Raw genomic sequence first — 18,931 nt, forward strand, 5'->3', positions numbered from 1 at the left:
GGAAGGAAGGAAGGAAGGAAGGAAGAAAGGAAGGAAACCAGCCCCATCGTTTTCTTTTTGTGTGTTTCCCGTTTGCTGCCTGCCTCTCTATTTTGGTGTACGTTATCTTTAGTTATTGTTTTGTGGTTCTCCAATTTCAACTCCGATATACCATACCAACCACAAACTTCTCAAAACATGACCGTTTCTGTGAGATGACAGTAAATATTGCTTTATTGAGAAGGATGACAAACACCAAATGTTCAGGACTGTCACACAAAAGTATTTACAGGATAAACATGAGTATATTTAAAAGTAAATTAGGTTTTCTGGATGTTGGCCGAAGGGAGGCTTGTCTTGTCCAAATCGTCAAAATAAGGATGAGTCAAGGCCTCGCGGGTTGAAATTCTTTTGGGAGGATTGTATGCCAACATTTTCTGTCAATAAGAGGAGAAGGCGTTACACTCAGAGTGGCTTTATTGCATTTTGAAACGGTCAAATGTGATGACCGCATCACGGTAAAGCTACATCAGCTGGCGACACGTGCCCTGCTGCTGCTGCTGCTGCTGCTGCTGCTGCTGCTGCAGCAATCTGTTATTGCCAAAGCTTCATGACTTACTCATGGATCTTACTTTAACTCATGAACCAACCAACCAACAACCAGCGTTGTGTGCTGTATGTTATTCAGGCAAATTGTTTTGTACAATATGCACGTGTGAGAATATTTCCCTTTTCTCTGATTAAACCAAATGAATGTGGCCAGAAAAGACTTACTTTGAGTAGGTCCAGCCCATTCTTATCCAGGTTTTTCACCATTGACGCGAGGTTGCCAGGCTTCCATTTGGGAAAAGTGCTTTTATAGTCAGGCAGGCTTTCCACGTCAGGCCAAACAATGTTATCTGGCGTTCCCAGTGTCCTACAAACAAACAAACAAACAATGGGTATTAAAGGAAAGCACACTTGCGACTACTTAGGACACTACCTGAAAATTCTAAAAAGCTGGTCTATTTCAGAGTCTCCTTGAAACAGTGGCTTCTTGGTGGCCAGTTCAGCAAAGATGGTGGCGGCGCTCCAAACGTCGACAGGAGTTGAATATCGGGGGGAGCCCAGGAGAACCTCGGGTGCTCGATACCAAAGGGTCACTACCTGGAAACAGACGTAGTGCTCAGCAACATCGAGACCACGACGACTGTTCATTAAGTCGCAATTTATCCGAGGAAAGCCTCAAGTGACATAGCATATGTACCTCGTGGGTATAGACCCTGACGGGAACACCAAAGGCCCGAGCCAGTCCAAAGTCAGCCAGTTTGATAACTCCCTTGTTGTCAATCAAAAGGTTCTGGGGCTTCAGGTCTCGATGGAGGACTCGACGACAATGACAGAAATAGATGCCCTCTAAGATCTGGTAGAGGTAGCTCTGAAGAAGCAGGGAAAAGAACATGAAAGGTACAGCATAGCTGATGTTCCCCTACCTCAATGAACAGTGGAACATATACTCTTATCAGTGGCTTTTTCCAAACTTCACCGCATTTTCTCTTTGGGCTCTTGGAAATAAAACAATTTCACCCCCACACCGCAGTATTTGTATCGACCCTCGGTATGCATACCTTGACCCGGACCCTAACCCTAACCAACGTAAGAAATGTGCCTGCACTCGTTCAACGTTGAGAAACACGGACCAAACGAAAGGAGCGTGCTCTATAAACGGAGCGTTACCTTGACCAACATGGGCTCCATGTACTGGCCAGAAGGAATGGAGTCCAGGTATTTCTTCAGGTCCATGGACAGGAACTCAAAGATAAGATAGAGACGAGACTCTTGCATCAGGACATCAAGGAGTCTGTCGAATCAAAGGGCCTTTTCAGTAACACCGTGTGACTGCACATCGAGCCATTTTGCTCTCTAAACTTGGAAAAGATTCACTGGGGAAACTACTTTTAAACAGACAGCAAAATAGACACGGCAAAGTGAGCAAGTGCTCTCCTCAAGGGCATTTGCATCACTGTGAATAATTTCACTTAGTGGAAGTGGCCATTTTAAGGGGTCGCCACCCAGTGAGCATGCATACATACATACATACATACATACATACATACAAGTCAAGTTTATTTATTTATATACCTACCTTACAACATTTGGGTGCTTGAGCTCCTGAAGCAAGGAGACCTCTCTCACCGCAGTGCTGGGAACCCCTTCCTCCTCACTCTCCAAACGGATCTTTTTCATTGCCACAATTTGACCGGTGGCCTTGTGTTTGCCTCTGTATACCACCCCATAGGTGCCTAATGAGAGGAAAAATAAAAAGGGACCGGGCTGAGAAGTTGTGTCAAGAGTTTAAGAGTTTTTATTTTAAGAGTTTTAAGTGAATGTGATTAGGCTGGGGAGCCTTGCTTTGTTGTGTGTGCGCGCGCACACACACACACACCGGTGTATTCTGTAAGTATGCAATCGAACCAAATCAACAAACAAGAATGAAACTGAATTTCTGGTATAACAATAAAACATTTCTACCAACCTTCTCCAATTTTCTCGATTCTCAAATAATCGTCCATTGCTGCCAGAGGGGGAGAAAATAAGACTTTAATGAGGGCTGGAGCAACACTGCATGCAGTTTTGCATCGATCTTGTCAGGGTTCACACTTGACTTGGCGATACCTAGTATATTGTTAACATGCCACTAACACATAACCTAGAAAGGATTCTACCTGTTGGAATGACGCTGCCCCAGGCACTTTGATTACAAAAACACATATTATTCCAACATTTGAACCAAACACACTTTTTGTCCGTTGTTTTGTTATTTGTTCGTTCTGATTCTTTGAGCCTCGAACGTTAGCAGAGCCACGATGAAAAGCTCCGTTTGTTACGACCTCAAAACTGCATATTTCTACCAAACTATCACAACGACTGAGTGGAATGGTCGATTAAACAGTGGCAACAAGCATTACCTGACTGGAGAAGATTTTTGCTCCTTTTGCAGAACAGGCTCGATCTTCCAGTGCACTCCGACAGACTACTGGCAGTCAGACTGGTTTGAATAAGACGCGAAGCAACGTGAGATTCAAAATCGACCAATGAGTTTAGGCGACGTATTTCAAAAGTACCTATCAAAAAACGGATCCTGTCTGTGCTCACGAGAAATGGGCGTTCGTTCTGAAAGATTCTTACCACGTAGCCCTTATTATTTTTGAACAATCTTTCTTCCCACTGATCCCATTGTGGATGCTATTGTATATTCATGCAAAACGTTATACATAACATAAAGTTCCGTAGTACAAGCGCACCGGAGGAAGATCACGTGACGCAGAATGGAAGCCATAGTACGTTGCCACAGTTGCGAACAACTGTTTTTTTTTTTTTTTTTTTTAACGCTGCTGTAAGTGCACATTCCACTCTAGGGTCCTGTATGTAGCATCAGAAGTTGCCTTCAGTATTTGCATCAACCATTCATAGAATACTATTGTCAATGTTCAATGAAGCAAATGTCATGAGCTCGTTCATGTTTTGGACGAAAGTCAACTGAACGTAGCGCATTTTTGCTTCGTGAACGGGCTCCTTCTGTGGCCACTAAACTGTTTTTGAACGGCAGTCCGTTTTCGTAGCAGCTTTTCTCCTTTGACTTCAAAGGCTTAGTCAGGCGGGGGGAACTATTTGGCAACCACGCCACAAACAGTCGCACGGCGCGTGCGTCATCAAAATGCGACGTGTGCTATTTCTCTTATTGATCACTCACGCGCAATCCTCTCAAATGCTATGATACGAGCATGTAGTATATCAAGCACCTGTCCCTGTCATTGCAGAAACACAACGACCCCAAGCCTTATTCATTTCGTGGTCATCGAAATGTACAAAACATATGACTGGAATATTTGATTTGACATTCAAATGGCCTGTGCTTGATCTTTGCAGAGCAAGACATCCTTAGCAACTCATTAGGTACATACATATACTACATGTCATATCAAAAATATTGTCTTTGATGCGTGCGGTGGAGTAGTGCGCAGACCTTCACCAAGGGCAAATTCGGTGTCCCTGCCAAAACAATCCTTTCTCCCATCACCTAGATCTCACGACTACTAAGTTTTCGGCGTCGTTTCTGCCACATAAAGCAAAAAGAACTCGAGCGCATTGACATTTATGTCAGTCGTTGCATTGCCGATTCGATTACGTATCCTTAGTATGTGTCAATTGATGGCAACACCAATTTCATTTTGGTGTGTTTGGGTCCCAGGAAGGAACCCCATTTGTGATTTCCATCGACAGCTAAGACGTACGTACGTATACCAAAACAATTGATTCCGTATATTACCGTGAACTGTACACATGAATTCAGAACGCTAGGCCATACTGAGCATGTGCAGCATTAGGTAGTGTCTTGGCATCAGGTCTCAGGGACACCGTCATGGTCATGCAGCTGTTTGGGCCAATAAACTGCTGATAAGTTTGTCCTTTTGTCTGCTGGTGATGCAGTCAGTGAAGGGCATTTGATAACGTGTACTAAATGCTTTAGTGTCAATCTGTGGCCCACGCGGTGGAATTAGATTTGGCCCGCCAAGAGAAATTCTGCATCCACTTCATGTGTCAATACGAAAATAACAATTTGTCTTTCCTAATAGAGCTGTTGGGTTGATTTTTTCTTTGCCATTCTTCTTTTTAAAACGAATGGAACACTTTTTACTTTGTGGGTGAAAATGTTTTAATTAGAACAAAAAACATCATTGTTCATTAGTATCCCATGGACCTAATGAAGACATCACTAAAAAGAAAAAAACCCCATCCCTGAATCATTTCCCATTTCACTTTTTTTTTTTTTTTTTTAAAGACGATTCTAAACTTCAGTGGTGGCTGCTTTTCAGAGTTGTTACAGGATTTTACCATTACATAAAGCAATTACAGCGCATCTCTGGTTCCCACTCTTCTGTAATATTTCATAGTAGTGATTATCGAGAACATTTGCAGTAAATGTTTGAGCAGCGCTTAGCGGACGCCGTGACGTGTAAACATAAGCAACTATTGTAAGTGGATGACAATGGGATATGAGAATCCGTTGTTGCAAACATAACACACGGCTGGTGTTATCCAACGAAAACCAACTCGATGTACGTCTACTTTAGCAGGTGGATAAGTTGATCTTGCAAATTTCTCGAATGCTCCACACTGGGGGGTGAGAGAACAAAGCGGCAATCAGCATCACATGATGTTATGGCTTAGGGTGGAGACAAACGACTCTTTCTACTAAGTACAACGAGAAGGTCACGTTTAGACTTACTTCTTTTGGATGGCCTCCTGCCTAAATGAAAGGAAAGGAAAGGAAAGAAAAGAAAAGAGAGGAGAATGTTTCAATGTGCATTTCATTGGTGTCAGGTAGAAAATGACTTACTGATATTGTAAATGTGTCGTTATGATGGACATTTTTCTTAGACTCTGAAAAGACAGATGCGATAGAAGGACGTTACCACCACTACGCTTTATTAAAGGTGCACAGTGTGAAGGCAGCGATGGCTTTGTTTACTTTGCCCCAATCCAGTAGGTTTCTGATGAAAACTCATTGGATCAAACGCATTTACAAGTTTCTTTTGGTCCCTCACGGATCACAACACAGGGAGGGTTGCGTTGACTACCGACCGACCGACCGACCGACCGACCGAGCTAGCTACCTACAGCCAGCATCCATTCATTTGTTAATTGAAACACAGGGAATGAATGACAAGCACCACGAGTGTTTCTAATCCATCCACACAAATGTAGTACGTACTTACATCCTCCGAGTGTAGGATCGCGTCCTCCTGAATAACCATATTTCTGGCTGCTTGACCGAGAAGCTGGAAAGCATAGCAATACGATTTGGATTTCCATCCCAAAACAACATACAGCAATTCATACGTTTCTTCATTCATTCACTCAATGTGAACTTGGGTTTTTCGGGCCAAAAGACTGCATGTCTGCATTGGGTCTCGTCCAAATTAGCTCGACAACAACATCAACTTTAAAGAAGGCTAACCCATACTTATTTAATATGGCGGAATTCTACTCGCATGGAACCAATTGGAATTCAAGCGCGTTACGAATCGTGCACAAAAGACTTGGCCGGCCTGCATGCCTGCCTGCCTGCTCCCATTCCATGTGAAGCTGCTGCGATCCTCAACCTACCTCTTGGCTGCGGGAAACTTTAAGCACCTGGCGTGTCAGCGCGATCACGTCTACGCTGCAAGAGCCCACTTTGTCCGATAATAATCCTTTGACGGACTGCCCAAAGCGAGGTTGCGCTTCGGCCGACGACGCCGCCATGTTTGTTTTGCCACGGCCTGCCTGCCTGACTGACAGACAGACAGACAGACAGACAGACAGACACACAACGACGGCGCGCGAGTTGGGACAAAAACCCAATCGTTCGCTTTCATGCGGGATGGAAGCAACCATTGCAGTTTACCAGACTGTCGCTGAACAGTATGTTGCTGCTATAAACAGAAAGGAAAGCTATTCCCTAGGAATTTAGTGCAAATTCTAGGCCCGCGTATGGAGTTAAAGAACGACGCGTGCACTATAATAAGGACACTGCGCTATCTATCCAGTTGGCCCGGTGCCACCTCAAACATACATAAACCATAGTGGAGCTCAAATATTAGTCGTTGTTCAAAGTTCCATTTGTTCAAAACCAGTTATTCATCCGGAATATACGAGGTGACTGGAGGCAACAAAAACGCCGACTTTACAAGCGTCATTGAAACAAAGGTGCATGTTTTGGTAATGTGGGAGAAAGCCACACGTGTGGAGCTAACTAAGCCACACGAACATGGGTGGAAGGAACCGGTTCATAGTAAAGCACACTTGAGCCAATATTCGATTCATTTGTATGACATCGTATCTCGTTTTTGGTCGTTTGGCTCATTAATTGTCCAAAAGGATGTTTTATGATCGTGTTTGTTCCATGTTTCCAGGGCTGTTTGATTTGGTTTCGTCAATTGGCACCGTTTCAAGGATGTGACATTGAAGGAGCAGCATAAAAAGGTGCTGTGCTGCAGCTCAGGGCCTCTCTGTCCACTTGCGCTGAGCATTTCTCAGACTCAAACAATGGACTGGGATCTGTGTCTATTTGGGGGGTGTTTTTTGACACTCCTTAGTCTTTTCGCTCTGCACTTACGATTACGGAAACCGGTCCACAGCGGGCTCCAAGAGCTCCCGTGCCTCCCGTCGATCCCTTTGATCGGCAGTCTGCTGAGTCTCCGGAGCGTACATCCTCCTCACGTGCTTTTCAAGAAACTCCAAGAGAAATACGGTCAGACGTACTCACTGATGATGGGCTCGCATCGCGTCGTCGTCGTCAACCAGTACGTCCATGCCAAAGAAGTGCTGCTGAAGAAGGGCAAGATATTCGCAGGGAGACCGAGAACAGTGGGTGCACCGTCTTTCTTCGCTTTGAAAAAGTCCTTTGCCTGCGTGCCTGTGTGCTCGCCCGCCCATCTTTCCTTGCCCGCACATTGATGCTCCTCTCCACGGGATGAAGGTAACCACCGACGTGCTGACCAGAGATGGGAAAGACATCGCCTTTGGAGACTACAGCGCTACCTGGAAGTTCCACAGGAAAGTTGTCCACGGAGCACTCCACATGTTTGGACAAGGCTCTGCCTCCATTGAGAAGATCAGTGAGTGGTCTTTTACGTATATCGTGCGTCCATACATTTGGCAAAGTGATGGACTTTGAATGAACTGTTGCCTTGAACTAAAGGTGGCTCTTCTGCCTTGTCAGTCTGCGCACAGGCCCAGTCCCTTTGCTCCATCATGTCGGCGAAAGCTACTAGCGAGGCTTGCGTTGACCTTTCCCCTGACCTGGCGCGGGTTGTCACCAACGTCATCTGCTCGCTGTGTTTCAACTCCACGTACCCAATGGGAGATCCTGAGTTTGAGGCCATCCTTCTCTATAGCCAGGGTATTGTGGACACCGTGGCCAAAGACAGCCTGGTGGATATTTTCCCCTGGCTCCAGGTCAGCAAACGTCTTACGTATGAAAGTGCTTGAAATGCTCACGTGAGAAACGCCGCCTACATGAAGTCAGTGCATGTATTTGGACGCTCAAACTTGAATTCTTCCACCTGACAATAGCCAGACCGATATGCCGATCGATCGCTCGACGGGGATCGGTCAGTCTCGGTCGGGCGCGCCTCTCGACCAAACTCCTCGGCCGAGATAAGACCCAGATCGGCCGTGACCCTGAACAGGAGCAGAAGAGCGTGCGAGCGAATGACACCTCATGTCATTTCTTCGTGTGTTCGTAAAGTGTGGAATGAAAAGATTGGTGGAAATGACATGGCGCGTCCTCATGTTTTGAAAAGAATCATTTCATTTTGCAGCTCTTTCCCAACGCAGACCTGCGTCTCCTGAAACAATGCGTTTCCACCCGTGACAAACTTCTACATCAGAAATATGAAGAACACAAGGTACAGTAGCTACGTAGATGTCTTGTTATGTCTGGACCACAGAGTAGGCTCATGACTTTCCAAGTAGGACCAAAGAGAGTATTGCCCAAAGAGGAGCGCAAGAAATCGAGTGCTCAATCGTAATTGTCAAGTGTTGAATGAAGTCAATCATGTGAGCTTTACGGCTTCAAGGAAAGAAACATGTCTGAACTGACATTGCAGTCAGCGTATGGTGCCACAGCTTTCATTTGAATAGCCTTCAACGAGATCTCATCATTTTTGAATATGACAGTAATGGCCGTGGCGGTGTTAAATGCCCCCCTAACCTGGCGGTGTTAATGCCCTGCTAACCCTAACCCCCCCCCCCCCCTCCCTTCAGGCCCAGTACAGCGACAATTCGCAGAGGGACCTGATAGACGCTCTACTCCGAGCAAAACGCAATGCCCAAAACAACAACACGGCAGAGATGAGTTCCGAGCCTTTGGGCCTTAGCGACGACCACATCCTTATGACTGTCGGAGACATCTTTGGAGCCGGGGTGGAAACCACCGTCACCGTCCTCAGATGGGCCATCATCTACCTCATCTATCACCCTGAGGTAATGCTTATGATGATCATGAAAATAGATCATGCCTGCCAGTCTGTGCGCGCGCGTGTGTGTGTGCGCGCGTAGGTGCAGAAACGTATCCAGGATGAGATGGACAGCAATTTAGGGCGGGACCGGAGCCCCCTCCTGAGTGACAGAGGCAGTCTTCCTTACCTCGAGGCCACCATCAGGGAGGTGTTGCGCATCCGCCCCGTTTCCCCTCTCCTCATCCCTCACGTTGCCCTCCAGGACACAAGGTACACTTCCGATGGGACAGGTGCTAGTTATTGTACATCCATCCATGCAAAATATGCATTCGTATGGAGGTCTCTGTATGTAGGAGCTGTGATATCTTCATTTCCTGCATTCGAGCAGCTGTAGCCAGAAACGTCTGATGCAACCCTTTGGTTTTGCAGCCTTGGAAATTTCAAAGTGCGAAAAGGGACCAGAGTTATCGTCAACCTGTGGTCACTGCACTACGACGAGAAAGAATGGAAACACCCTGAACTTTTCGACCCAGGTGAGAAGCAACCAATAGTATGATATAGTACACGGTGGTCGGGAATGACAAAAGCGGCGCCCGCGGTAGAGGAGAAACGGGTGGGCCGATAGCATCGCATGCTAAGGCAAAAGAATTGCAACAACTGAAAGAACGCAAGAGTGGCAGCTCCACAAATTCAAAACCATGCCACCCACACTTTGGCTTTCCCCACAGCCGCAACCGGGCTTCGAAAGAAGCAACAAGTGTGGCAGGATTTCTCCTTTGAAAAGCTAACAAGGATGGAGGATTCAAGTGGTGCTCCGGGTGTCCCAATCGCCAAAGAGAATGAGAAAAGGACTTTGTAGTGTGGACACTGGGACGCACTTCCATTTCATCTGGTTTCCCCCCACTGCAGGTCGCTTTTTGAATGGCGAAGGCACAGGTCTGAGCAAGCCGTCGTCCAGCTACATGCCCTTCGGTGCCGGGGTCCGGGTGTGTCTCGGCGAGGCCTTAGCAAAGATGGAACTCTTTATCTTCCTGGCCTGGATTCTGCAGCGCTTCACCTTTTCCAGCCCAGCGGGTCAAGCTCCTCCCTCGCTGGAGGGCAAGTTTGGCGTGGTCCTTCAACCGGCCAAGTACAAGGTGACCGTCACACCCAGATGGCGTGCTTTCTAGCGCAATTACCTTGAGTAACTTGACTTTGCTTTGAAAAGTCACCAAGTTGAGCGAGACGTGACTTTCAGCACACGCCACACTTCCACCTCGCATCAAAATGACAACTGCTTTTGACAAGATTTCATTGTTTGAGGTTTTGCTAGAACTACCGATATTTGTACATAGAAATATAATTTGAGAAAATCAACAGTCTTTGACTTGACTTCAGTTGTTTTGTTTGGTTTTTATAATCAAGTGACATGCGTGATTTCCCGGAACAGAAATGGACTTTCTTTTCTTTAGTAAGTTGAAAACCTGTGTTGTCAATAAAGAATTTTGTTTCAAATACGTGTTGACGTCCATTGGAGATAGGTTGGGGGGGGGGGCAAGTAAAAATTCCAAACCTGACTCTCGGAGGGGTTACAATCGTTCAACTAATCCTCCAGCAGGAAATCTCGGATTTCCTCTCTCATACGGGACCTAAAGAACAAAAGAGTAGCAATCACTCGACCCGCGTATTGTTTTCAGATTTCCCTCGGTGGAAATACAAAGCGAGCGCTTACCTCCTTTGCCTCGTCTGAGCCGCTGACAAGATGTATCGAGGTAGACGATCCAGCGAGGACTGAAAAGCAGGGGGGGGGGCTGTTGCTGGCTGCACATTCTAAGGCCTTCTTCACCCTACAATCTGCGTGTCAACTCACCATCTCTTTGACGGTCAACCGACAACTGTAACACAGCAGGCCTCTGATATCCGTCGCGTCTGGAACCCTGTGACTACAAGTCAAACGGCAAGGTCACACCGTCAGGTTGGGCGCATGGGCCGACGTCAAGATTGTGGGAAATCTACCTGGCAACGGAAGAGCAGCCTCTCTCTTCCGCAGACGGACGGCAAGCTTCTCCTTGGCGCGTCCATTCTGGAAGCAAGCCATTTCAACGCAAATACGTCGCACTCCATTGCATCAAACTTGAAATTGGACAGTACCTGCGTCAGCGACACATTTGGTCTGGGAGAGGCATTCAGAGATTCGAGTGGACTGGAAGGCCGAAGCATTTTCTACCAAATGCCAAAGGCTAATTTAGGATTTGAACGAGATAGATTGCAGATTGAAACGGTGTCATTGTCATTGTCACCCGACTTCCAACTTGTACCTATGGTAGTATCCAGGGAACACGCGCAGAGCAAACATCTGCGGCAAGGGTCGGCGGCAGAGGAGGAACTCTTCCAAGTTGTTTGCAGCTTTTCACCGGTTCTTCACAAGGAAGGGAGCAACATTAGCGAGTCAAACGCACATTTTGGGCCACTGATGTGAAGGATCGAGCCAACGGCCCCCTCACCTGTATATAGTGCTGACTGTGGATGGGAAATCAACTTGCAGTTTATTGACAAAGCTCTCAGTCAGACGCTGGATGCTGGCCTTCTCGCCACTCTGTTGAAAGATTGCACTTTTGACTTTCGACGTTTATCATGTGAGACTTGAGTCCAGATGGATTGATCTTGCCTTTGTGTGCAGGTTGGGTGTGAAAACAGAAGGGACACGGAAGATGTGGTTATAGTAGGCTATTTCTTTGGCCGAGTAGTCCCTCATTGGCTTCAATGACATCACGTTGCCATAGCGAGAGTCTGAGAAACTCTGTTCAAACACACACACGCAGCAATTTGTTACACTTTCTTTTTCGGAAGAAAAGAAGGAAAGAAAGAAGGAAGGAAGGAAGGAAGGAAGGAAAGAAAGAAAGAAAGAAAGAAAGAAAGAAAGAAAGAAAGAAAGAAAGAAAGAAAGAAAGAAAGAAAGAAAGAAAGAAAGAAAGAAAGAAAGAAAGAAAGAAAGAAAGAAAGAAAGAAAGAACACTTACTGTATCTTGAGCAAGCTGTGCTCCTCTGCCCAAAGATATGCTACTTATAAGTTTGACCGCCAGTCGGGTGCAGTTGTCTCCAAACATCAATTTCGTGTAGCCTTCGCAACGCGCTGTGTGCACTAAAAGATGCTGTCTATGAAAAACACAGAAGAATGAGAGATAAGGAGAGAGAGAGAGAGCGAGAGAGAGAGATAGCGATAGAGAGAGAGAGAGAGAGAGAGAGGAGAGAGGAGAGGAGAGAGAGGAGAGGGAGAGAGCGAGAGAGAGAGAGGGGGGGTTCTGCATCATGCCATATTTTGGTTTGGCATCATGCCACATTTTGGCTCCGCATCATGCCACATTTTGGTTCCGCATCATGCCACATTTTGGCTCTGCATCATGCCACATTTTGGCTCTGCATCATGCCACATTTTGGCTCCACATCATGCCACATTTTGGTTCCGCATCATGCCACATTTTTGTCAGACGTCCTCCACTTCAAATTAGATTGGGATGTTTGATGTCAAAAATGATGAATCCAAACGCTTACGGATCAAAGAGAAATACCTTAACACGCCGAGTAGCTCCTCTTTGGCCGTCAGCGTCTTGGGAGCGTCAATAAGCTGCTGCAGTAAGTGAGTTTGGTCGACGTAAGGGGAAGAAGGTTCACGCGGCGGCTCTGCCGTCAAACAGTTGGAGCTAGCATCACCAATGACGTTATCGGCACACGCTGCGTAGGAAGTCGCTCGTTGCGCCGAGGAAGACCAGGCCGCGGCTAGAAGTGAACTGGGAAGCTCGAGAACCTACGAGCGAGCGGAGAAGCACACCAAATGATCCTCACGTGTATTTCGAAATCATTTCCGCCTACATTCATAAAAAGACTATGCTAAGCCATCTTTCGCGTTCATTTTGGTACCATCAGCCAGCCGGAAACGATTTTGCCCTCGTATTTCGCTCAATCTGACCGAGTGATGAAAAAAGCCACCTGTTCTAGAGGCACCACGTGGAAGGGGAATCCCGTGGCTTGAAAAATATCTTGAATCTTTGCCACCGTTTGCCGTCTCTCCTCCACAGAGCGATTGAAAGCGCCGCCGTCTGAAAGCAAACGCAACCCAGTCCGATTTTGGCAAGCGAGCCGGACCGTCTTTGATATGACGTACTTACCGTCAACGTAGACGATGCCTGGAATGAATCTCAACTTCTTGTGAGCATTTTGACTCAAACCCTGGAAGTGGGGAGAGAAAGATTGCTTACATGCGAGTCAAATCATGACTTTTAGATCAGCATGACAAAAACACCGCAATGGGGGGGGGGGGGACACTGCACGATAATTCAAAGTGATAGACCTCTTGGACTTGTCTGAGCATTGAAGAAGAAGAAGGGCCTCCAGATACCGCCAGCAGTACCTACAAGTAGGAAAGCCATGAGCAGAGGAGTTGCTGTGAACAGAAAGTACCGGCGGCCACCTGCTTTGTGGGCACTAACTTGAATGTTAAATCAATGGTGCGCACTGGCTTGTGCGTAACGGACCGACGAACGTACGTATGTACGTGCGACAATTGCGGCGCAATGGCAAAGGGGGTGTGAGTGTTGCTTAGTCCAAAGCACCGTACCTTTTCTCCAGGGGAAATCACTCTGTTTTTGCCCAGTATGGCCCTGAATTTATGACGGAAGTACTGTTCAAAACAGTCCCTAAAAAGAACGAATGAAATTGCAATAAGCGACTGGGGTGTGTAGAACATCAAAACAGGTAGTCAGTATGAACTCAGTAGGGCTTCCCAAGAGATGCGTGCGTCTCAACACCAAAGGATTCGATGGCAACGTTGGATTGCGCAACTTCTGAAACCAGATCTCAGCCAGCCAGCCAGCAAGCCAGCCAGCCAATCATCTTTTCAGTTCTCCAAGTGCTTTCGACCAATGCATGAAAACGCGCAGTGGCACTGGAATTGTGGCTGACCTTTTCAAAAAATGCACATACGTAGGTTGCATAGTGTTGCTAAGTAAATATTGGAATTCTTTGGGAAATGTCTGTCTAAGTGATGTGTGCATCTTACCTGCAGTATCGGTCCCCTGCTCTGATGGCCACCACGGCAATCGCCTCCTTGCATTTGACACATTTCTTCGACACACTAGCAGCAGATCAAGCAATTATCATGAGAAAGTTCAGAACCGATGACATCAATTCCAATGTTTTCATGAGGACATTTGAAAAATTAAATGAAAGGCTTTTTTTTACCACAGTAAAAACATGTCTTGGATTGGGACTCATTTTGTTTCAATGAAAAACACAGGATGTTAGTTACCCATCATTAACACAACTAACTAACTAACTAACTAACTAACTAACTAACTAACTAACTAACGGAAAGAAAAAAAAGGCGTCCGTTTGAACTAACCAAAGCGATCTTTGGGGCATCGGAAATGTTATCTTATGCTAAATGATTTTAGCTTGTGACCTTTTGGGACACTTTGCTACCTAAACTCAGCGACGCTAATTTGATTTGATTCTAGACGGGAAAAGCGAAGTAGAGTTGAGAAATCCGTTTTAGAATCGCAATCAATAAGAGGCCCACCAGTTTCTAGCTTCATAAAAGCGATACTTCGTGACCTTGTTTCACTAATGTAGGCTTACGTGGCCAATCACGCATACATGTAGAGAACCTTGTCATATTTGTACATGTGCGAGGTTGTGCGTAAAACTCGAGTTTCGTCATTTGTACAATGAAGCTTTAAAAAGGTACCTCGGAACCTCCTTCTGCTCCAAGTCATCATTATAGGCTTCAGCTACCTGACACATCGAACGGACAGAAGAAAAACGAGGCAAAATCACATGGGTTGCTGTCTCCGACGCCTGCTCGGTCCGAAGTGTTGCTATGTTCCGTCTTCGTCTACTTCGGCTCTCTCTCGCTGTTTAATGGTGGTTGGCATAGTTCGGGTACATTACCGCCCACTAGTGGTACGGAGCTCCAGTTAGGAATTTTTTAGTGGGGTTCGTGCCATCGTTCAAATGGAGTTTTGGAGGGGCGGGGCGGAGCGGAGCGGAACAAGTGCTACATAGCCCAAAAGTACACGCATCATATCAGTCAACTCTGTTGGTACAGCATTAAAAGTATCGTCGAGCTTGGAAGCCACGGCAACTTGATGCAGTTAAACCTAAAGGGACACACAAGTGAGGCTGGCCAGGGTTTTGTTTTTTGGTTTTTCCCATCAGGAAAATGAAAAAGTTTGCATTTCTTATTGAACACGTGATATCATTCCCAATCATGTGATACTCATTTATATGAAGATAAAATCCAATGACATTTTGATCAGTTCTCTGTTGGAAAATGAATTTAGTATGCTACTCTCACTCAAGCGCACACACAGGGTAAGTAAATAGTGATTTATTTGGAAACTACTGTATAAAATGTAATACATACATAATACATTTCCCTGAAACAAAATGAGCTCACATGAACACTCCCATTGAACCGTGACGCAATGGCTCACGGCGAATTTAGAACCTGTGGCAAAGCACGTACCATGCCTGAAAAATATCTCAGCATAGATGTGCAAAGCGAGCGTACGTACCGACAAAAGGCTACAACGGATGACTCACCCTGAAAACAAACGCGTCAAAGACTTTTCGTAAAACAACTTCACATCCCTAAGGTATCCATACTTGATTGTTTACCCGTGACACTGCGGGTCTGCGGCGTGTCCGTTTGCGTTCCGCTGGCTCAGGCCATCGGGACCGTCGGCGTGCTGGCATCCCGGGGAAGCGCGGCCGACGCAGGCTTCCTCTGTTTGTCCCCTTCCGTCATCCGCCTCTTCTCTTGGCAAAAAGCCCCCCAGCGGATCCCACAGCTCCTGGCCGTCAAAGACTTCGATGCCAGAGTCCCCTGTGAAGCGCCGGTACCTGCCCTGCATCAAATCCTTGCCGGTGCTTTGAGAGTGGGGCAGCAGGGCCTCTGGTACGCGGGGGCAAGGCGCATCGCTTGGGACGCTGGTGGCCGCGTGGCAGCAAGGTTCTTCTAGTGCGTCTGCTGCTGCTGCTGCTGGCGGCGGCAGAGGTGTTGCCGGGACAGGTGTGTAAGGAGGAGGGGGAGTCGCTGGCCGCTCAACCGCCTCATCATAGGCGGGCAACAGAGAAGAGGGTAGGAATCCTGACAAATGACAACAAATCATCATTCGACTGCCAACTGCTGCCAAAATGATATCATCAGGTGCCTGCCATGCGTGCAATATGCAGAGCAAGACTTCCAAAGTCGTGCTTACTGAGGTAGAGAGGAACCTGAGAGTTGTTGTGAGCTTCTCTGTAGGCAATGAGGTTGATCTCGTTCTGCCGACGCTGCTGTTGGAAGCGCTGTTTGGAGCGCCAGTGCTGACACAAACAGCAGCAGGTCAGAATGCCAATCAGAGTCCACACCAACCAGAACCCTGGAGGATGCACACAAACAATCTGAAGAACAACAGTTGCTCTAACATCAGAGTCATTGTATACTCTATCAAGCCATATATGGCCTGCCTGCCCGCTCCCACTCTTCAATGGAGTGGAGAGATTTGTCAGCGGCAGCAACCAAGCTATGTGCTTGCTTGTGCCTTTCGACGGACGGCGCTGTTGCTGCTGAGTGTCTGTGATCGAACCAAAATAAATGAACTATGCGCCTGACGCGTCGAAGGAAACGTGATACGCGGCCAACTTTAAGAGCAGCAAGATATGTGTATTGCGCGCAGTCACTCGTTCGTGTTGCGAGCGTACGTCGTCTGTATGTCACAGTGGCCTACAAACTTCCCATTGGGTGAGATCTGCTATGCTCACCCTGGTCTGCAAGCCAAAAAAGAAAGCGTGCTGCTTGCTGTGCCAGGACAGAAAAGCTCCTGGCGTTCCAATCCCACAGTCGCAGATCTTAAACTCAAAGTACCCACTCCAAGAATAGCATTCTGTTGCATGATTCGAGAATTCGTTCGAAGAACATCATGATTGCGAAACCTCCCCCATCACATTTCGTTGGAAAGAATTCTACGTGAAACTTTGCGGGGTGCCAGGCGAGTAACTCACACCACAGCTCGTAGTAGTAGCTGCAGCACTGTGTTTCTCCGCAGCAGTGGCCAGAGTCACAGGTATAGCTCTGGTTGTTCAAACCCGTGCACACCAAACTCTCCTGTAGATGCAAAAGGCACTTTTCATGTTGATACGCAGGGATTTGGTCACACTTTGATCGACATTTTCACTACTTTGGAAAGACCTTTTCCTACTCTTCAAACCACTGTATTGACTTCTGGAGTGAAAATAGAAATGCTCTTCGGGTCTCAAAGAGTTCATGTGCTAAACGAGAGCGTCCATGCTTGATGGCTAGAAGTGATTACATTTTGGAGGAATTGAATTTTCAACGGAATATAATTTAGGTGCATTTTAAAAGTCTGAACTTAATCACTTGACTCATGCCCATGATTGTTTCGGCTAGGTTTTGCTTAACACTGAAAATGCAACAACGACTCAAACACATTCGAATTAGTAGGCATCAATGCAGAACGGAGCTGTCACATGAAAAATCACTTTGGTTCCTCTCAAAAGGATTTGCACTGCGATTTAATTCACGGTTAAGGTAGCAGAAATAAAAAAGGTTAATCAATGAGATAAGTTGGAGTTCTTTATTGTTTGTTATTGGACGCGGCCGACCGGGAACGTGCTCTCTCGTATAACTGACAAGCTGTCGTCGACTAAACTCCACTGATATCCATACAAAGAATCAGTCATCAGATTTGCAGTTGAAGAAGCAAAGAGTATGACAAATGATATGGAATAGGAAACTAGCTGCTTCTCGCCTACCGCTCACCGAAGGCTTCCATAAAGTTAAGGCTAACGTTAGCATTAAGCTTTCAATGTTACCTCCGCCACCGTGGCCTCGGTCGCTAAACTTTCTTGTCCAACGGTGTACTCAAACATCCCCATTGCTGTGGAGTTGTATGATCTGAGCTCTCGTAATGGTCGAAATGCTGCTAAAATGTCACATTTTGGGCTGGGGGGGGGGGAACATCGGCGAAAGTGGCAGGCTGCCGCTGCGGCTGCGGCGGCTGCTGTCGCTACTGCCGCTACTGCTACTGCTACTGCTACTGCTGCCCAAAACAAAACACGTTGTGCCAAACTTCAACAGTTGAGTTGCCTCATCTGTCTACGATTGGTCGAAACAGGAAGAGCGTGCAACCATTGGTCGTTGATAGAAAAAATACAATAGGTTCCCTCGATGCTTACCTCACCAGTCACTAGGCAAGAGAATACCCGTTTCTTTTTCAGCACAACTAACGAAATGAACTACAGTACAGAGAATCAAGTCCATTTAAGAAAGGGAGTGGATGGAGAAATAGCTTTAAAATACGGTCGCTTCGCTGCCTCGTGGCTATGGAGGAGCAAAAAGTGCCCAAGTAAAAAAAAGGTGAAAATAATGATGAAGCAAATATTCCAATTCATTTTGCCTTTCATCACACTGTTGTCGCTCCTGAAGTGCGGTGCTTCTTCCGGGTTTTCGAAAACAAAATAGTAGCATCCTTATTGACTTGGGTTATTGAATGCAGTCAGTCTGTCATTCTCAGTACCGCCACCAGATAGAGCCAAATCACTAGTGTAGTATACACTGACTACATGAACCAACTGTAACGTGGTTTCAAAGGCAAATACTGCATTTGTGATATGCACTGTTTCATGTCATCGTGACTGTGGTCAAAAAAATGTCAGCTTAGAACGTTCAAGGAAGTGCAACTCAGGTGTACTTGATAAAAGCTCACAGTTTCTATTAAGGGCCAATCCTGAGCTATGATTTAGGGTTTTTGAAAGCAACCCAGGTTGTAAATATAAGGTAACGCTGTGCTTGACCCTCTTTCTGCTTCCATTTCACTCACACACACACACACACACACACACGCACGCACGCACGCACGCACGCACGCACGCACACACACACACACACACACCGTCTTTTGAGGCTCTCGCTTCATGACTTGTCT

At 46.5% G+C, this 18,931-nt stretch overlaps 5 protein-coding genes across 10 annotated transcripts; 1 reads left to right on the forward strand and 4 right to left on the reverse strand.

Annotated features, from left to right (window-relative positions):
• Positions 1 to 195: 195 nt before the first annotated feature.
• cdk1 (cyclin dependent kinase 1) lies at positions 196 to 3,282 on the reverse strand. Of its 2 annotated transcripts, XM_088384108.1 has the most exons (9): positions 3,084 to 3,282; positions 2,928 to 3,007; positions 2,495 to 2,533; positions 2,105 to 2,261; positions 1,696 to 1,819; positions 1,226 to 1,396; positions 962 to 1,125; positions 754 to 895; positions 196 to 416 (listed from the first exon to the last, which is right to left on the reverse strand). In XM_088384108.1, the coding sequence occupies exons 3-9, from the start codon at positions 2,529 to 2,531 to the stop codon at positions 300 to 302; spliced, it is 912 nt and encodes a 303-aa protein (XP_088240234.1). In that variant the 5' UTR covers positions 2,532 to 2,533; positions 2,928 to 3,007; positions 3,084 to 3,282; the 3' UTR covers positions 196 to 299. The 2 variants fall into 2 exon arrangements, with proteins under 2 accessions (XP_088240234.1, XP_088240233.1); XM_088384107.1 differs by lacking the exon at positions 3,084 to 3,282 and having other exon boundaries at positions 2,928 to 3,040.
• Positions 3,283 to 4,650: 1,368 nt separating this feature from the next.
• borcs7 (BLOC-1 related complex subunit 7) lies at positions 4,651 to 6,340 on the reverse strand. Of its 4 annotated transcripts, none has more exons than XM_088384109.1 (5): positions 6,130 to 6,330; positions 5,735 to 5,801; positions 5,360 to 5,403; positions 5,249 to 5,269; positions 4,651 to 5,136 (listed from the first exon to the last, which is right to left on the reverse strand). In XM_088384109.1, exons 1-5 carry the CDS (start codon positions 6,265 to 6,267, stop codon positions 4,990 to 4,992), a joined length of 417 nt encoding a protein of 138 aa, XP_088240235.1. In that variant the 5' UTR covers positions 6,268 to 6,330; the 3' UTR covers positions 4,651 to 4,989. The 4 variants fall into 4 exon arrangements, with proteins under 4 accessions (XP_088240235.1, XP_088240238.1, XP_088240239.1 ...); XM_088384112.1 differs by having other exon boundaries at positions 5,739 to 5,801; positions 6,130 to 6,324; XM_088384113.1 differs by lacking the exon at positions 5,735 to 5,801 and having other exon boundaries at positions 6,130 to 6,340.
• On the reverse strand, positions 5,065 to 14,856 carry ctu2 (cytosolic thiouridylase subunit 2 homolog (S. pombe)). 2 transcript variants are annotated; one of them, XR_015860139.1, is made up of 19 exons: positions 14,689 to 14,856; positions 14,002 to 14,076; positions 13,561 to 13,639; positions 13,294 to 13,353; positions 13,112 to 13,172; positions 12,933 to 13,042; positions 12,515 to 12,750; positions 11,966 to 12,101; positions 11,614 to 11,745; positions 11,450 to 11,541; positions 11,264 to 11,364; positions 11,097 to 11,168; positions 10,962 to 11,028; positions 10,816 to 10,888; positions 10,678 to 10,736; positions 10,519 to 10,594; positions 5,360 to 5,403; positions 5,249 to 5,269; positions 5,065 to 5,136 (listed from the first exon to the last, which is right to left on the reverse strand). XR_015860139.1 is itself a non-coding variant. In XM_088384099.1 (17 exons), exons 1-16 carry the CDS (start codon positions 14,742 to 14,744, stop codon positions 10,549 to 10,551), a joined length of 1,455 nt encoding a protein of 484 aa, XP_088240225.1. In that variant the 5' UTR covers positions 14,745 to 14,856; the 3' UTR covers positions 10,344 to 10,429; positions 10,519 to 10,548. The 2 variants fall into 2 exon arrangements, 1 of the variants encoding a protein (XP_088240225.1); XM_088384099.1 differs by lacking the exons at positions 5,065 to 5,136; positions 5,249 to 5,269; positions 5,360 to 5,403 and adding an exon at positions 10,344 to 10,429.
• On the forward strand, positions 6,393 to 10,460 carry cyp17a1 (cytochrome P450, family 17, subfamily A, polypeptide 1). The gene is made up of 9 exons (XM_088384098.1): positions 6,393 to 6,711; positions 6,918 to 7,371; positions 7,484 to 7,622; positions 7,727 to 7,962; positions 8,328 to 8,414; positions 8,773 to 8,991; positions 9,067 to 9,236; positions 9,396 to 9,499; positions 9,876 to 10,460. The coding sequence occupies exons 2-9, from the start codon at positions 7,051 to 7,053 to the stop codon at positions 10,133 to 10,135; spliced, it is 1,536 nt and encodes a 511-aa protein (XP_088240224.1). The 5' UTR covers positions 6,393 to 6,711; positions 6,918 to 7,050; the 3' UTR covers positions 10,136 to 10,460.
• Positions 14,857 to 15,315: 459 nt separating the features above from the next.
• On the reverse strand, positions 15,316 to 18,040 carry wbp1la (WW domain binding protein 1-like a). Its single transcript, XM_088385716.1, has 4 exons — positions 17,820 to 18,040; positions 16,989 to 17,091; positions 16,205 to 16,366; positions 15,316 to 16,092 (listed from the first exon to the last, which is right to left on the reverse strand). The coding sequence occupies exons 1-4, from the start codon at positions 17,880 to 17,882 to the stop codon at positions 15,617 to 15,619; spliced, it is 804 nt and encodes a 267-aa protein (XP_088241842.1). The 5' UTR covers positions 17,883 to 18,040; the 3' UTR covers positions 15,316 to 15,616.
• Between the last annotated feature and the right edge of the window lie 891 nt (positions 18,041 to 18,931).

Source organism: Syngnathus floridae, chromosome 9, assembly GCF_059516105.1.
Source record: "Syngnathus floridae isolate MCC-2025c chromosome 9, RoL_Sflo_1.0, whole genome shotgun sequence".
In the NCBI taxonomy this organism is placed as follows: Eukaryota; Metazoa; Chordata; class Actinopteri; order Syngnathiformes; family Syngnathidae; genus Syngnathus; species Syngnathus floridae.

Bases quoted from the DNA above. Each gene is read 5' to 3' on its own strand.
- cdk1 (XM_088384108.1), bottom strand. From the start codon at position 2,531: ATGGACGATTATTTGAGAATCGAGAAAATTGGAGAAG. The intron at 1,126-1,225 runs GTACATATGCTA...GTCTGTTTCCAG, and splicing joins TCAGGGTCTATACCCACGAG to GTAGTGACCCTTTGGTATCG. The intron at 896-961 runs GTAGTGTCCTAA...GTTTGTTTGTAG, and splicing joins CAGCTTTTTAGAATTTTCAG to GACACTGGGAACGCCAGATA.
- borcs7 (XM_088384109.1), bottom strand. From the start codon at position 6,267: ATGGCGGCGTCGTCGGCCGAAGCGCAACCTCGCTTTGGGCAGTCCGTC. The intron at 5,802-6,129 runs GTAGGTTGAGGA...TATGCTTTCCAG, and splicing joins AAGTTTCCCGCAGCCAAGAG to CTTCTCGGTCAAGCAGCCAG. The intron at 5,404-5,734 runs GTACGTACTACA...CTGTCTTTTCAG, and splicing joins CCTACACTCGGAGGATGTAA to AGTCTAAGAAAAATGTCCAT.
- cyp17a1 (XM_088384098.1), top strand. From the start codon at position 7,051: ATGGACTGGGATCTGTGTCTATTTGGGGGGTGTTTTTTGACACTCCTT. The intron at 7,963-8,327 runs GTCAGCAAACGT...TTCATTTTGCAG, and splicing joins ATATTTTCCCCTGGCTCCAG to CTCTTTCCCAACGCAGACCT. The intron at 8,415-8,772 runs GTACAGTAGCTA...CCCTCCCTTCAG, and splicing joins AGAAATATGAAGAACACAAG to GCCCAGTACAGCGACAATTC.
- ctu2 (XM_088384099.1), bottom strand. From the start codon at position 14,744: ATGTGTCAGGTAGCTGAAGCCTATAATGATGACTTGGAGCAGAAGGAG. The intron at 11,542-11,613 runs GCAAGATCAATC...ATCTTTCAACAG, and splicing joins CACCCAACCTGCACACAAAG to AGTGGCGAGAAGGCCAGCAT. The intron at 11,169-11,263 runs GTACAAGTTGGA...GGCATTTGGTAG, and splicing joins TTCCCTGGATACTACCATAG to AAAATGCTTCGGCCTTCCAG.
- wbp1la (XM_088385716.1), bottom strand. From the start codon at position 17,882: ATGGGGATGTTTGAGTACACCGTTGGACAAGAAAGTTTAGCGACCGAG. The intron at 17,092-17,819 runs GTAACATTGAAA...TTGCATCTACAG, and splicing joins CCGAGGCCACGGTGGCGGAG to GAGAGTTTGGTGTGCACGGG. The intron at 16,093-16,204 runs GTAAGCACGACT...GTCATTTGTCAG, and splicing joins TCAGGTTCCTCTCTACCTCA to GATTCCTACCCTCTTCTCTG.